Raw genomic sequence first — 15,288 nt, 5'->3', positions numbered from 1 at the left:
GCACACCTGGCAGCTAGGGCCTAATGCTCGGGGGTGCCTATGGTAGCAGTCTATCTGGGTCAGGGGGGGCAACAGCGTCCTCGAAGAGACTCAGCGTCCGGAGCTTGGTAGGCATGTGGCGCGCATGTTCAATGGTACATAAATACTGTACTAGGGGCCGCCAGACAGCTTTAAAGCGCGTGTTCCGGTCTTGCAGCCGAGCTGTAAAGAGCCCCATTGTAATAACATGCCATAAGCGCACGAACCAGGCCGAGATTGGAGGGGCTTCAGGCTTTTTCCAATACAAGGCTATAAGCTGCCTGGCTGCTCCCAGCATTTGAAGCGCCAAAGTCCAATCGCTCCGAGTCAGTGCCCTAAGGCCAGCAGGTTTGATACCTAGTAGGAGTGTGCTTGTGGCTTCAGGCAGAGGGAACCCCAACACCCCCCTGATGTGGCTTAGGACCTCCTTCCAGAAGAGGTTCAGCGACGGGCACGCCCACCAGATATGAATAAAATCCCCCGTTGCAGATCGGCATCTCTAGCACGTAGGAGAGGAGGCAGGAAACATCTTGTGCAAGCGCTGGGACGTGTAGTACCACTGGGTCATGAGCTTCTAGGCATTCTCCTGCTACGGGATGCTACAATACACTTTGGGGATATCCTGCCACAGGCGACACCACTGCGCGGGGGCAATGTCCTTACCTGATATTGACTGCCAACGTTACTGATATGGGTGTGACGGTGGCGTCTTTGGGTGTTGCAGAATCTGGTAGATCCGTGAGATCAACCCCTTTGATTCAACAAAGGAGCGGGCCAGGCGCTCAAATGGAGTGAAGGCGCGCGTAGCCGCCTGATATGTTTCATCCTCGGCTACCCAGTAACTCAGCTGGGCGTATTGCATCCCTGCTGCCATGAGAGACGCGGAACTCCTCCCTACAATGGGCAAAGGACTTGAGGGCGCCCCCCTCAAACAGATCAGTAAGTACCCTGCAGTTTCCCTGAGTCCTGTTGCTGAAGGCGCCCGTGCGATGGGCCGGTGGAAAGGACGGGTTGCCCTCTATCGGAGTGTGCGGCGAGGGAAAGGTTGTGAGACCCTTGCGCACCGCTATCTTGTCGCAGATCTATAGCACCTTTTTCCTGGGTATCGCCATATAGGCGCTCCGATGCCGCCCTATGATGCCATGCAAGATCCCAGATGGTTCGCCCAGTCACTACTCGGTCCATATGGAGCCTACCCATCTCGCTCTCGGTAACCCCCCATTCCACTACAAAACGGAGGTGCGCTGTCCAGTAGTAGTCCACAAGGTTGGGGCAGGCCAGCCCCCCCCCCTGTCTCGCGGTGCCATCAGGAGCGTCTGGAAAAACCGAGGTCGCCGCCCCTCCCGGCGTTGGAGGCCTCTTATATAGTGCAGCGGGATGGGTGTGGGGAGGCATTGGAATAAATATAGAATTTTGTGAAAGTCCATGGGTCGCTCGCTACTGACCTCGCCAGCGGGTGTAACCCAAGAGCTTCACGTTAGATGCAGTCCTTATAGGCGTGTACGCCTTTCGTAGCTCTGGAAGTGTAAAAAGCAAAGTTGCAGCACCAACTCTGTACACTGGTGTTTCGGAATTATTGTTCCTGGTCAGCAGAGTGTAGGTTTCTTCAGGGTTTGCTGGGCAGGCTGCCAAAGTATTCACAGGTCTGGTACCACTCAAGGCGCGTAGGGGCGGTATGTATCCGAGCCCGTCAGCTCAAATGTTCAAGGGAACCATATATAAGTGAAAGTCCATGGGTCGCTCGCTACTGACCTCACCAGCGGGTGTAACCCAAGAGCATCGCGAATTTTGGGGAGGATGGACATCTTGATGGCATTGAGTCTGCCCAGCCACGACGGTACAAGCGGCTTCCACCCCCGTAGATCATCAAGAACCGAACGTCGACATTCCCGCCAGTTTACTTGCGTCCACTCATCTAGAGAGGGGGTCAACTGAAGGCCCAGGTAACGGATGTGCTGAGCTGCCCATTGATATGGGACAAGCTGTTCTAGGAGGGGTATTTCATCCTTCGGAATGGTGAGGTTAAGGGCCCAGGACTTGTTATGATTAATCTTCAGGCCGGAGGCCCGTTCAAAAAGGCACAACACTGAGTGCAGCACCGGAAGGGACTCTCAAGGACTCGTAAGCGTAAGGATAAGGTCGTCCGCAAACAGCGCCACCTTGTCCTCGCGGCCACCTAGGGGAACACCATGGATTCCAGGCGTCCGCCGGATCATCTCCCCCAAGGGCTCCACCGCAAGGGCAAATAATAACGGCGAGAGCGGACATCCCTGCCTGGTACCCCTATAGATAGTGAACGGCGCCGTGAGTTGCCCATTGACTCGGATCCTGGCCTGCGGGGCAAGGTACGGCGCCATGATCCTAGTGACCATATTCTGACCTATCCCCATCTTTTGTAAGACTGCCCGCAGGAAGGACCAGTCCACCCGGTCAGATGCCTTCTCCGCATCCAGTGATAGAAGGCGGCCGGTATCTTCCAGTGGCGTGCTGTGCCCACGAGGTGTGCAACCCTGCGCACGTTATCCGCCCCCTGCCGGTTGCGGATAAAGCCGACCTGGTCCCGTTCCACCAGATCCGGCATATGGGGATCTAGCCGTTTCGCCAGTAGCTTGGTGTAAATTTTAAAATCTGTATTTAGCAAGGCAATCGGGCGGTACAACGCACAGAACGTAGGATCCTTTCCGGGTTTCAGGATCAAGGCTATCTCCGCCATACCCATATCAGGGGATGGTCCTACTGTGTCAGTGAAGGAGTTGTACAGCCTGAGAAGGTAAGGCCGAAGTTGGGCTTGAAACATGCGATAGAAGGACAGAGGAAGACCATCTGGCCCCGGGGTTTTCCCTAGTGGGAGTTCCCTCTTGGCTGTTGTTATCTAATCTTGAGAGACAGGGCCCTCCAGAGGCTTTGCATAGTGTGGGTGCAGCGGCGTCCCCGTATAGTTTCTCAAGACCTCCGCCACTACTTCCGGGGGCGGTGTCTCCGCCTGATACAATGCTGAGTAATAAGCCCTAAATGCCTCACACTTATCCCTCTCCGCCGTAACCCTCGTCCCTTCTGGCAATCGGACATTTGTAATGTGCGCTTTGGCTGCATGCGCCCCAGCCGTCCCGCCAGTAGTCCCCTTGGCCCCCCCTTCGAAATATCTGTTTCAACGCCAATAGGGATTTCTCCGCCTTATTAGTACGCAGGAGCCGGAGCTGCCCTCTAAGATTGGCCAGTTGCCGCCTCAACTTCAGGGAGATATGGCCCTGATCCTGCAACTCTGCTTTCTTTATATCCCCCGCCAGCTTGTCTTCCAGCGACCGAGCCTCACGCGCCCGTGCGATCGAAAGGGAGGTGATATGACCCCGTATCGTGGCCTTGAAGGCGTCCCATACCACTGGAAAGGGTGTCTCTGGCAGATCGTTATCAACAAAGTAAGAGTCAATGGCGTCCCTAATGCTTTCTACATCGGCTGCATCCTGGAGAATACCCGGCGGCAGGCGCCACCTCGTTTCCCGGACAGGGCAAGCGGCCATGTCCTGCAGGAGCAGCTCGACATGAGCGTGGTCAGAAAGCAAAATATCCGACATAGCGGCCCCAAGTATGTCCCGGGAGAGGGTGTGGGAAACAAATAGATAATCGATACGAGAGTACGAGCGGTGCGCCTGAGAGTAGAACGAGTAGTCCTTCCGATCTGGGGACTGGTAGCGCCATGCATCTAGCAACCCTAAGTCCGATATCTGCATGCGCAATGCCGAGGACATAGCCCCTGCTCCACTAAAGGAGTCATCGCTGCAGTCCACATCCGGACTCCAGACTAAGTTGAAATCCCCTCCCAGGATTAACAAGGGATCTCCTTGCGGAATCTGCTTTCTCAGGAGAACTCTGAGAGAACGGTCCTGCATCTGATTAGTGGCATATATATTACATAGGGTGTAGTGGCGCCGTCCAACCTCCACACTCACCCTAAGAAAGCGGCCATCCCCACTCCGAAAGGACTTTGTCTCCCCCCGCCTGATGCCAGCCCTGCACAGTATCGCTACCCCAGCTGTCTTGGTGTCCGCTGCAGCCCAAAACTGGAGAGGGTATTTAGGATGTGCCATGCGCTTAGTATCCGCCTGCAAAAGATGCGTAAGAATATGATGTCAGGGTGCTGCTGAAGGAGATAACGCCACGTTTGCCTCCACTTATTAGGGGAATTAAGGTCCTTGACATTAAGTGTTAAGATCTTCAAAGGGCTAGGCAAATTGGCCGTCATGATAGGGTCCGATCAGGGGCCACCCACGCCCCCCCCATCCCGCGCCAGCAGAGGCCTACAAACACAAGATGTGCCCACCATTGCAGTCTCCATATCGCACCGCAGCCACATGCCCCTGCCAAGTGCACTTAGAGGAAAGAGAAGAAATAGGGAAAAAGACCAGTAAGAAACAAGAAAAGGTAGAAGAGGTCAAGAAGGCAAAAAGGGACCAAACAGGCCACAAATCCTTGGACAACAATGTCGGCCAACGGGGCCATACTACACTGTCCCAAGTGCAGGGCATCCTACACCCTAGGGTTTGGATACTCTCAGGGATGTCACTCCCACAGGGACAGCCCGGGGTAGGCCTGCTGTAGCCTCGAAGGTCTGACATCTGGGAGCTCCCCCCACCCCCTCTGCCATTAGCCGGGGTATAGCGTGAAATACTGTACAGAAGACCTCCCACTGGGGGGTGAGTATACGTATTATAAGAGCATTCAACCTGGTAATTAAGTTGCAGCCACTCCTCTGATCATGGAGTCGAGGGGCGCGAGACGGGCTCCTCCTAGTCCCCTTCTAGGGATCTAATGTGCGCAATAATGTCTTGTTTGACCTGGGAGGCTGATCGTTCATCCATAGTAGGGGGTGTGCGGCGATGGCGTTGGACAGTGGTCCAGGACGGCTTGGCTGGTATCCTTTCCTGCGTCCGCGGGCGGGATGGGCTCGCTGGCGACGTTCGCAAATGGAGGAGCTGCGCCGCCTCCGCGTAGGTCCGTATCACTTTTCGCTTGGTTTTCCACTGGAAAATGAGAGCGAACGGATGGCCCCATTGATAGGAGATGCCCAGAGTTCGTAACTTCTAGTTCACAGGCTTGAAGGCTCGCCGTCTCTTCAGGGTGTTGGGCTCCAGGTCCTGGAATATCTGTATCCTATGCCCCTTGTAACTAAGGTCCGGTTTGCTACGTGCCGCTCTCCAGATGGCTTCCTTCTCTGTAAAAAAGTGGACACGTGTCAAGATGCCTGGGATGAGCCCCGACCTCCCCGCGGGCCCGGAAACTCAGTGTGCTCGGTCCAAAACCGGCAGAGAGGCAGTCTCTTCACCCCACACCTCGTGGAGGAGCTGCGCCACGTACGTTAGAATGTCCTTCCCCTCTTCTCCGATGGGAACCCCCCGGATGCGGCGATTGTTCCGGCAGCTTCTATCCTCCTGCTTCACTTGGAGCTCTATATTCTGCTCCTCCAAAACCGCCAGACGCTGCCACAACTGCTCCTGATCTTCGGTACGGGCATCCATCGTCTTCTCCAGCCCATCCACCCGGTCCCCCAAGTCCGTAACCTCCCTCCGAAGCTCCTTTACGCAAGTGTGGACCTCAGACCTTAGGGAGCCGATCTCCATCTTGAGCTCCGATATGAAACCGGTCATGAACGCCTGGGTAACCGGCATTGAGTCCCCGGTGGCTTGGGATCAATCCCTCAGTGGCAGTCGACGTACACGCCTTACCCCACATCACCCTGACGTATTGTCCCTGGGGGCTGCAGCCGGCTCCGCCTTGCCCCCTCTGGATGTCGTCATCGCCAGCTCCGCAGTGTCCCGAAAGCAGTCGAAGAATGCAGCCACAGTACGCCCAGCGTTAGATGTTTAGGGGGCCCTCTTCCCGCTCTCCGACGTAGCAACTTTAGTTTGTGGGGGCCCAAGGCCATGACCCCAAGACAATATGCAGAGCGGCGGTCCCCAGTTCCCCACTCGTCCAGTCGTCCGCACCTTGGCGTCGAAAGCCCCAATCAGACCCGTCCCTCCACTCGCAAGGCCTCAGCAAGATGGCGGGGCCACCAACCCGGGGTACCAGCCGCCGGCTCTTGTCAGGATATTGTCCAAGACTGCGGGGCAAGGCACAGAGTACTCCCAATCTCCCGGTGACAGACGGGCAAGGGCCTCGGTGGATCAGAGGGGCCTAGGCAATGCAATCAACCACACCTCTCCAGAGCTAGCCCCGCAGCCCACCACATGGCACCCCCAAAGCAGAATGCAACCCCTCAGGCACTTCAAGATACACAAAACACAGGGCGCAGGTTGAGCAGCCGCAGCAGCGCCGAGCCCCACAATGTCGCTGAGTCAAGATAGGGGATGCGCAGGTCTCTCCACCTCCCTTCCCGGAGGTGCCCTCAGTAGCCGACCCCCCACACCACCTCTTTAATCGCCAAAGTTGCAGTCCAAAAGTCCACTCACCCCCTGAGCAGCTAGGCCTCGCAATGCAGGGCGAAATACAGTCAGGCGGGATGTCCAGTAGGTCCAGGCCTTAAAATGGTGACCAATGGCGCCGCCGCCCAGCACTCTCTCGCGTCGATGTTGTTCAGCGGCAGCCTCCCACAGATCCCTCTCAGGTTCCCCCCACAGCAGCAAAACACAGCGGAGCAGGGGGCCGCAGCAGGGGTATGAATCTCCATGTGCCAGGGCGTCCAAGGGCTAGCAACACTAGGCCCCCATGGGAAAGCAGTCAAAATGGCGGAAAGGAGCGCGCACTCCAACTCCCCTCTCACCTGAAGCGCCGACCTTCTCCAGGCCCAACTGGTCCGTGGCGCAGAGGCCGCCCGTCCTGCAGTCCTCGGGTGCCCCGCCGATCAGATCCCTCCAGTAGCTGCGCAGCGTCCAGGCAAAGCCCCCAGCACTACCGCACAAACAAGCGGGCGCGGGGGGGGGGGGGTTGGAGCACACCTGCGGCCCGAGTCTGCACCTCCCTGTCGTGCCTCCAACTCGCGTGCCCCCAAGCCCCCGCCGCCACCCGGGGATCAAAGGCGGCGCCCAGCTGCTAGAAACCTTTTCTGTCACCGCCTCCCGGCCCATACTGCTGGGAGGCCCATGCAGACGTCCGGAGCACAGGCCCTGCAGAGACCTAGGCCGTCACCGGACCCCCAGGCGCTACAGAGGAGCAGGCGAGGCACCGTCTGTGCTGGAGGCAGGATCAGGAGCCCTCCAGTGCCATGAAGGGGCACGGGGATCTTCAGGCCCAGGTAGGCCGCAAAGGCAAGTCACAAAATGGCGGTTCCCGCCTCCGAGCCGCCGCCTAATCCCCGACTCTCCCGCGGGGGCCGCTGCAAAATTGGGAGTCCGCCGCCCCGCAAGCTCCACCGCCCAATGCTGCCATTCTCCGCAGCTGCCACTAGTTGCCCCAGTGCAGATGCGTCGCCCGGCGTCCCGCCGCCTCCCAGTTCGGGCGCCAATCTACCAGAGGTCTGCGTGGACGTTAGGCCGCAGTCCGGGTCCCGCCAGCGCTCACCTCAGATGGCGGCTCACTCCGCTAGCCGCCAGGTAGCGAATCCTCCGCCTCGCCACAGGGCACGGCCAGGTCGCGTGCCCCCTGCTTCCGGATCCCCAGAGCCCCGCAGTCCGCCGCTGCCCCGGCAGCAATCACCGCCGCTAGGCACCTCGGGGCAATCACTGCCGGGCTTCGTAGACGCCACCCGTCTTGGCCATCAGTAGCGTGGGCTCCATTGGGGTGGTCCGCTGTGCGGCGCCAGCTTGGGTCCGTCCGCCACCACCGGACAGCTGGGGTTCAGCAGCGTCACCGCACGTCTCGGTCTCAAGGCCGCCGGTTTCTCGACCCTCTGGGGCCCCGGGGGACCATCAGGACCCAGGAAAGGCTCCGGCCAGGGCTCGCAAGATGGCGACCCGTACTGCCGAGTCTCAGGCCTCCGCCGTCTCCCGCGTCTCCAGCTGCAGCCAGGCGGTGTGCAGCCCGTCAGCCGATGGGCCCTTGTCAGTGCCGGCAATGTCCGCCCCTCAGGAGGTGTCCAAGGCCCCCAGGCTCCACAATAATTGCTTGAAAGAAGGGCAGCCTGCCGGAGCTCCTCAGAAACACGTCCTACTCCATTGCGCGTTAAGCCACGTCCCCTCTAAAACGTTTTACGGCTGAGCTGGTAATTCATAGCCTGGCATGCCACGGTTTAATGCTAGTAGTGTTTGCAGTTCCAACTGTGAATCTGGGTTATTCATCTAGCTTTAAATCGGGGTTAGCACAAGGGTTATGCTTGCCAATGGCACTCTGTTGTGTGTTGGGATTACAAATGTGAAGCAGTTCACCAGTTGTTTCCCACGTCGAGTCTCTTTTCTGCCAGTATTCCATGCAGACTACACAGCCACACCATGAGTCCGATCCAGAACAGAAGGGTGCTCTGGGCTGACCTTGCCTTTACTCACAAGTCTTTCGTCTTCTTTCTTAGCCTGCAGCAGTTGATGGTGAATGTTTGGCCATGCCCTTGTAACCTTCCACTTAGTGGTCCATTTTGTAATTCTAGGGGTGGAGGTAATCTGTGTGTTTGCGACAGTAAATCACTGCTAGTAATCTTGGTAATATTCCCATACAGCAGTTGTGTATGTAAATCCGTTGTACACCTTTTAGACTTAGTGCCTCAGTGCCATTGAATGCGTTATCTCCTTTATTGAAATCGCACACAGCTGGATATCAATGTTGTGCAGAAACTTTGCCTGACTTAAATATTGTGCCCTAAATATTAAAAATGAAAATAAGAGTTCCACTGGATTACATTGTCTATTAATTCCAATTGGAAGATATTTTTCTAGATAATATTTAGGGCACAGCATTGATGTCTAACAACTGTACAACCTTTCATGTTTGGTGTTTGTTGACGATGATGCAAACAATCTGTAGTAGAACTGATACACAGATGTGGAAGCAGTTTTTTCAATTAAACTCTGAGGAAGGGTGCCTGGTGCATAGAGGCGTGGGGGAGGGGGATATGTCGTCTCTGGCGTTTTTTCATAGGCTGTTCAATACTCTAATGATGCAGTCTCGCACAGAATGTTATAGTACTTGCATTGAGGCACTTGCCTTTGTGCGTTAAAAAGCCTTGGAACGTGTCCATAAATGTTTACTAAGGCAAGCATGTATTCCTGAATCAAAGTGCATGACCCATTGTATAATAATTGTATAGCTCTTCAATCCCTGGTGGCACAGCACCCAGGATAATATTGTATTGTAATTACATTTGTATAGCGCTTACTAGCCCTGACGAGGCGTCGAAGCGCTTTTCGGCGAATACCACGCTACTCCGGGACCCATAGAGGATTAGTGTTGAATTAGTATAGTGAAACATGCAAGTACATTGTAAGTGGTGGATATGTTAGTCAGTTATTTGTATTTGGAAGGATAGAAGGATTGAAGAGGAAAAAAAGGGATTGTATTTATATAGCGCTTCTTACCCCTCATGGGGTGTTGAAGCACTATTTTTTGGGGGATGAGTAGCACGCTACTCAGGAAACCCATAAAGGATTAGTGGTGAATTAATAAGGTGAAATATGAAAGTAATTTGAGTGGTGTATATTAGTCAGCTATTTGGAATGAGAAGGATAGCGGAGGGATAGAAGGGAAAGAAAGGTTTGCATTTATATAGCGCCTGTTACCCCTGATGGGGCGTTGAATCGCTTTTCTGGCGAGTAACAGGCTACTCGGGAACCCATAAAGGATTAGTGTTGAAAAAAAGTAAAGTGAAATATGAAGTAATTTGAGTGGTGGATATGTTAGTCAGTTATTTGGATTGAGAAGAGTTGGGGAGGGGTAAAAAAGGGAAAATGGTTACATTTGTAACCCTGATGAGGTGTTGAAACGCTTTGTTGGCGAGTAGCACGCTACTCTGGGACCGATAAAGGATTAGTGGTGAATTAGCATAGTGGAATATTGAATTAGAGAAGTTAACATGTTAGTCTCTTATTTTGATTGAAAAGGATAGTGGAGGGATAGAAGAGTGAAGGTTTTCTTTGTTTGTTTTGGGGTATCGGTATAGTAAAAGAGGTGTCGGATGATGCAAGGAGGGGTCGAGTAGGAGAGAGTCAAGGAAGGGTTATTTGGGGGAACATAGTAGTGGTATGGGGTTTGGGATAAATGAGTGTGTGTGTAGAGGATATAAGGATAGATGTATAGGGTGAGAGATAGAGTTGTGCATTGGAAACATAAGTAAAAAGAAGTTTGAGATGAGTCGGAAAGTTGGGGTAGAAGATATATTGAGAGAAGTATAGGCTGAGCGAGGGTAGTGCATTGGAAATGCTAAATTAGAAGAAAGTGATGAATGTATAGATCCATAAGTACATTGAAAGTATATAGATGCACATAGGAGGTAAGTATATGCAGATTAAAGATATTGATAGAGGTACAGGATGAGAAATTGGGTAGTGCATTCGATATGCTTTTTCAGGAGAACAGACTCGCAGATAAAAGTACATGGGGGTACATAGATGCACAATGGAAATAAGTACATGTAGATCAAAGATGTTTTTTTGTTGTTTTTAAAACAACAATTATTCTACATGTTTATAAGCAATACACAAATATAGGTACACATCTATAGTGAAAATAGATGTTTATATACTGAGGGACACATAGGGTGGGTATTAATGAATGGGAAAATGGGCAGCATTTCTCCCCCAAGTCCCGACCATTCTTGAACAGGCACTCACCCTTGTCCACCCTTAGCTGAGATGCCCGGGCTCAGACGCCCTAAGCCTTGGACGTTTATAGACTTAGTAGTAAGGTGACCCCTTCAGCAAGTGGGAACCCTAGCCCTAACACTATCCAATCACAACACTAGCCCTAAAATCTAGAAGCAATAGGAGACAAGGACCTTACAGCCAATCTTAGCCCTGGTCCAAGCATCCATTCAGTTTCAAAAACCCTGATCTCTACGTCCAATAGAGGCCCTAGCGCTACCAGTAGTACCAACCCTAATCCAAGCAACCAATGGCACAGGAAGCCCTAGTCCCTACTTCCAATAGAAAGCCTTGCCCCTCTTAGTCCCACACCTAGTCCAGCATCCAATAACACCAGAAGCCCTAATCGCTACTTCCAATTAAAGGCCTAGCCCTAGTTCCACCAACCAATAACACAGGAAGCCCTAGCCCCTACTTCCAATAGAAATCCTAACCCTAGCCCCAGTCCTACATTGATTGAATCACAGACCCAGAGACCAATCAGAACACTCAAATACCCAATCAATGAGGACACTAACCCGAATCCTATAGAAACATCAGATACAACCACCAATCAGTGTGCACATGTACCAAACAATATCAGACTATATAAGGTCCCAACTATCTGAGACAAGGTTTTCTGGCCAGGGAGTTGGAAGCTGCTCCTCTATTCAGAAATTTCTTAGGAGACAGACCGGCTCAATCCACACTTTGGACTTCTGAAGGTAATGCCCTGACAACCTTGTCCTCTAACAACACTATTAGTATAAAGCTTTACTCCCTCTCCTGGCCAAAAAACGAAGTGCACAGTCCCTATTAAACACAGTTTAAACAGCTTACAGCAGATTACTGCTGTTTCAGGGGGGTAGGTGGGGGGCTGGTTTCACTGACTTGTTGACACAAAATGGTCGCTGGGGGTGCACTGCTTAACATACAGGTCTTAGCACAGAGCAAAGGAGACATTTGGAGGGAAAAACTGATAGTCACAGGGAATGAGAGGGGAAAAGTACAGAGTTTGGACTGCAACTCCCCACAATTCAACAAGTTAAATGGAAGCAGTCACGGGCAGGAAAAACCACAAGTTTAAACACAAAAACATGGGATAAATTATGCAAGCACTGGCAGGTTAAAACTACAATTTTAAACTGTAACAACCACAGGTAAAGAAATGTAAAAAGAAAAAATAAGATGATGCGATCACAGGTAGGGAAAATCGTTTTTTAACTGTTTTAGGAAAGAGGCAGCACTTGTCTGCCTCCTTACCACTTCCTGGACTCTGCTCACTGCAATCTGGGCACAGGTAGGCTGCAACTCACAAGATGGAGGAGATGGTACATTGCAGCAGACTGAAAAGTTACTAAATAAAGTACTTCTTGTAACGAGATGATGCAGTTAGTGTAGCTGCCATAATAGAAGGTCTTCAGCAGAATGTAAATTTCCTGAAAAGGCAGCTGCATGGCTAAACATTTAGAAGATCCTAAAGATGAGACCTATTGGCTATGCCAATGCTTGTTATTCAGTTGCTTACCTTGTCTTAACTTGTCTTGTGTTTGGTCTTTTACTTCCACTGTTTCAATTTTAAAGAACAAAATGTTCTCTTTTTGCTTAAGCACTCCATCAAAGTGGTTTTTCCATCTTTCTCCTTCATGTGCTTCTGTTCCCCTACCAAATACTCGTCCTTCTACCAAATACTTGTATTCATTGCTCTGTTACAAGCTGTTGTGAGTTTTCCTCTGCCAATCTCCCTCCCCGTGGTCCATGTTGCGCTCTCATTTGTGTCCTCCCCACGCCCCCATGTGTGTTGCTTTTCTCATCCCCCACTGACTTCTTATTGCTTTCTCCCATGGCCAGTTATTTATTTTTAATATATTTTTGTGCAGGATAGAGGTGGTAAATAAAAATAAACAGCCCACATCATATTATGGTCCTAATGACGCCTGCATGCACCTGCCTTTTTCTTACACTGATTGTTTTTAGTTTTGGCCATGCTGCACATGCAGCACAGCATTGCCAAAAGGGCGCATCCTATATCCATTGCCAATGCTTTTTTAGTATTGTTTGCTTTCCTCATTTAGTAGTACATTTGTTTCTTCTCCTTCAGATAAACATCATGTGTCTCAGGCATGTGTCTGTGCGTGGGGAGGAACATCAAGCCACTTTTATAACCTAAACTCAAAACATTTATGTGCATACACTAGCAACCCCAACCTCCTGTCAGAACGGCTACTTTTCTGCAATTTTCATTCTCCCAATAGACAATTCCTCAACTAGAGTTTTGTTTCCTTCGGTCTTTTTGTACTTCTAATGCAGTTTCTGGTGTCATCTGCTTTGTGGTGCTGTCCCTGTGCTTTGTGGGTGGTGCTGTCCGTCTCGCTTTGTGGGTGGTGCTGTCCCTCTCGCTTTGTGGGTGGTGCTGTCCCTCTCGCTTTGTGGGTGGTGCTGTCCCTCTCGCTTTGTGGGTGGTGCTGTCCCTCTCGCTTTGTGGGTGGTGCTGTCCCTCTCGCTTTGTGGGTGGTGCTGTCCCTCTCGCTTTGTGGGTGCTGCTGTCCCTCTCGCTTTGTGGGTGCTGCTGTCCCTCTCGCTTTGTGGGTGCTGCTGTCCCTCTCGCTTTGTGGTGCAGATTCATAAGGAAGGAGTGGTACTTAAGTCTAGGAGTGCAGGATTTATTAAAGGTTAAAGTAGTAGTCGGAGGCCCACACCCTCATCCAAAGCTCTCTTGGTACTTTTTTAGGATTGTTTTTTCTATTCACTGGTATTCGATCCTGTTCAGAAGACACTTCTTGCAGACCAAGGAGAGATTCGAGTTGGAACCAAGTACCAAGCTGATATCCCGGATCAGCTGGCTGAAGGTAGGCTATGCATTGATGTGGGCAGAGGGGTAGGGAAGTGCAGTTAAAGTGAGTGGATGGATGTACAGTGAATGAACAGGACCAGTGTTGGAGGAAGTCATTTGAGCGCAGTTCTAAAATACGATTTTTTTATAGATCCTTTTTTTTACTACTTGAGTCTTTTCCTTTAATTTCTATCCATCTGCAGGAGAATCAGATAACCGTGTTCAGCAGAAAATGGAGCTGAAAGTGTGGGACCCTGAAAACCCCCTCACTGATCGGCAAATTGACCAGTTTCTGGTTGTTGCACGGTAAGAGCATTTGTCTTGTTAAAATGGTCTCGTGATCGGTACAAGAGCGGCCACTGAAGCCTACTGTATATGCCTCACTATTAAGAGCTACTTAAGCATAAAGTACAACCAAATCCTGTGCTGATCAGCTTGAGTTTAGCTCCAGGGTTGTCATTTTGACAATGAGAGACTGTTTAAGGTAGCCGTTGGTGGTACTGTGCAGGTTATTAAGGTTGTCAGATTCCGGTTACAACTCACAGCTACTACATAATACCCACCAAGGGCGGTATTTGCTATTTCGTTAAAACCTAAAATCTCTAAAATTCACTGGGGTTATAGTGCTTTTGTGCTATCTCGTGACAGAGCACCATAAGTGTAACCCCATACTTGATAGCAAAGTAATTTACAATTCACTTCTATTTTTCCATTAGCTATTCCATTGATTGCGAGCCCCAACTACAGCTACAGGTGCTAGTCTTGGCTAACCACTTCCAATGGTGTGGATAGTCAGTTAGTCAAAAGCTTTTATTATCGGTTAAAAACCATAAAAAATACATAAATACACATTTACAGATAAAAATGTAAAAAATTTGAGCAATAATACATTGCAAACCTAAAACATACTATATCCACAGAATGTTTAAAAGGTTAAAAAAGTACAGACATAAGAGATCAACATAGTTTCAGACAGCACTCACACTGCACAATCCCTAGGCATTTTATTTGTAGGAAACCTCATATATTACAATATTTGTGTTACTACAGGCTCGATAGTTTGGGAGCTTCCGCTTTTTAATTTTGCACACCTTGAGTACCACATGGACAGAAGGAATCTGGCGGTTGCAAACCCTGTCAGTGGGGTGGTGTCATATTTGAGGATTCTGAATACCTCCCTGTAGTCCCTGAGACCCCTGGACTTGCAGAATTGAATTATCCATTTGGCTCTTGCCTTAGAATAGGAGGGGCAGAAGAGCAGAACGTGCAGATCTGTCTCACTGCTACCCTCACACCCCAGGCAAGAACTCGCTGATCGTGGAACTTTTGACCACTTGTGTGTTACAGCCCTGAGAGGCAATGAAACATGTCTGAACTGGATGTATAGGTTCTTAGCCAGAGGGGGCTGAATATCATCCAAGAATTTTTCGAAGTAGGGATGGACCTTGATATCCAGAAAGGTGTTGGTCAACGCTTGTACTAGGGCTCCTGAGGCAAAAAGCCGGGAGTCAGGGCACGCACACTCACAAACTGCTTTTCCCAGCTCCTAGGCTGTTCGTATTTTTCATCGCGCATTTTGGTGCTTTCTTTGTTTTAATTTTAAACTCACTTACCTCGCTCATTTCCAACCTTTGTGGGTACCCCCCAGTGCTTTCTGCTGTAACCAGGGGCCGATTTAGGGCTCTGTTGGGTTTTAGGTAGCAATACCACGGGCGCAGACTTCGGGCGCCATCTTAGGAA

General features: G+C 51.1%; 1 protein-coding gene across 2 annotated transcripts in view; it reads left to right on the top strand.

The window, feature by feature from the left end:
• Window positions 1–15,288, top strand: part of MTA2 (metastasis associated 1 family member 2) — a 386,348-nt gene that overhangs the window by 49,319 nt on the left and 321,741 nt on the right. For both annotated transcript variants that reach the window (XM_078660594.1, XM_078660595.1), the window contains exons 6-7: window positions 13,447–13,564; window positions 13,752–13,854. In XM_078660594.1, the coding sequence (XP_078516720.1) occupies window positions 13,447–13,564; window positions 13,752–13,854 (221 nt within the window). The remainder of the gene's footprint in view (window positions 1–13,446; window positions 13,565–13,751; window positions 13,855–15,288) is intronic.

The sequence above is a fragment of the Lissotriton helveticus genome, chromosome 9 (genome assembly GCF_964261635.1).
Source record: "Lissotriton helveticus chromosome 9, aLisHel1.1, whole genome shotgun sequence".
Classification (NCBI taxonomy): Eukaryota; Metazoa; Chordata; class Amphibia; order Caudata; family Salamandridae; genus Lissotriton; species Lissotriton helveticus.
The sequence above is the reverse complement of the archived record's forward strand: the minus strand, read 5'-3'. Positions and strand labels throughout refer to the sequence as shown.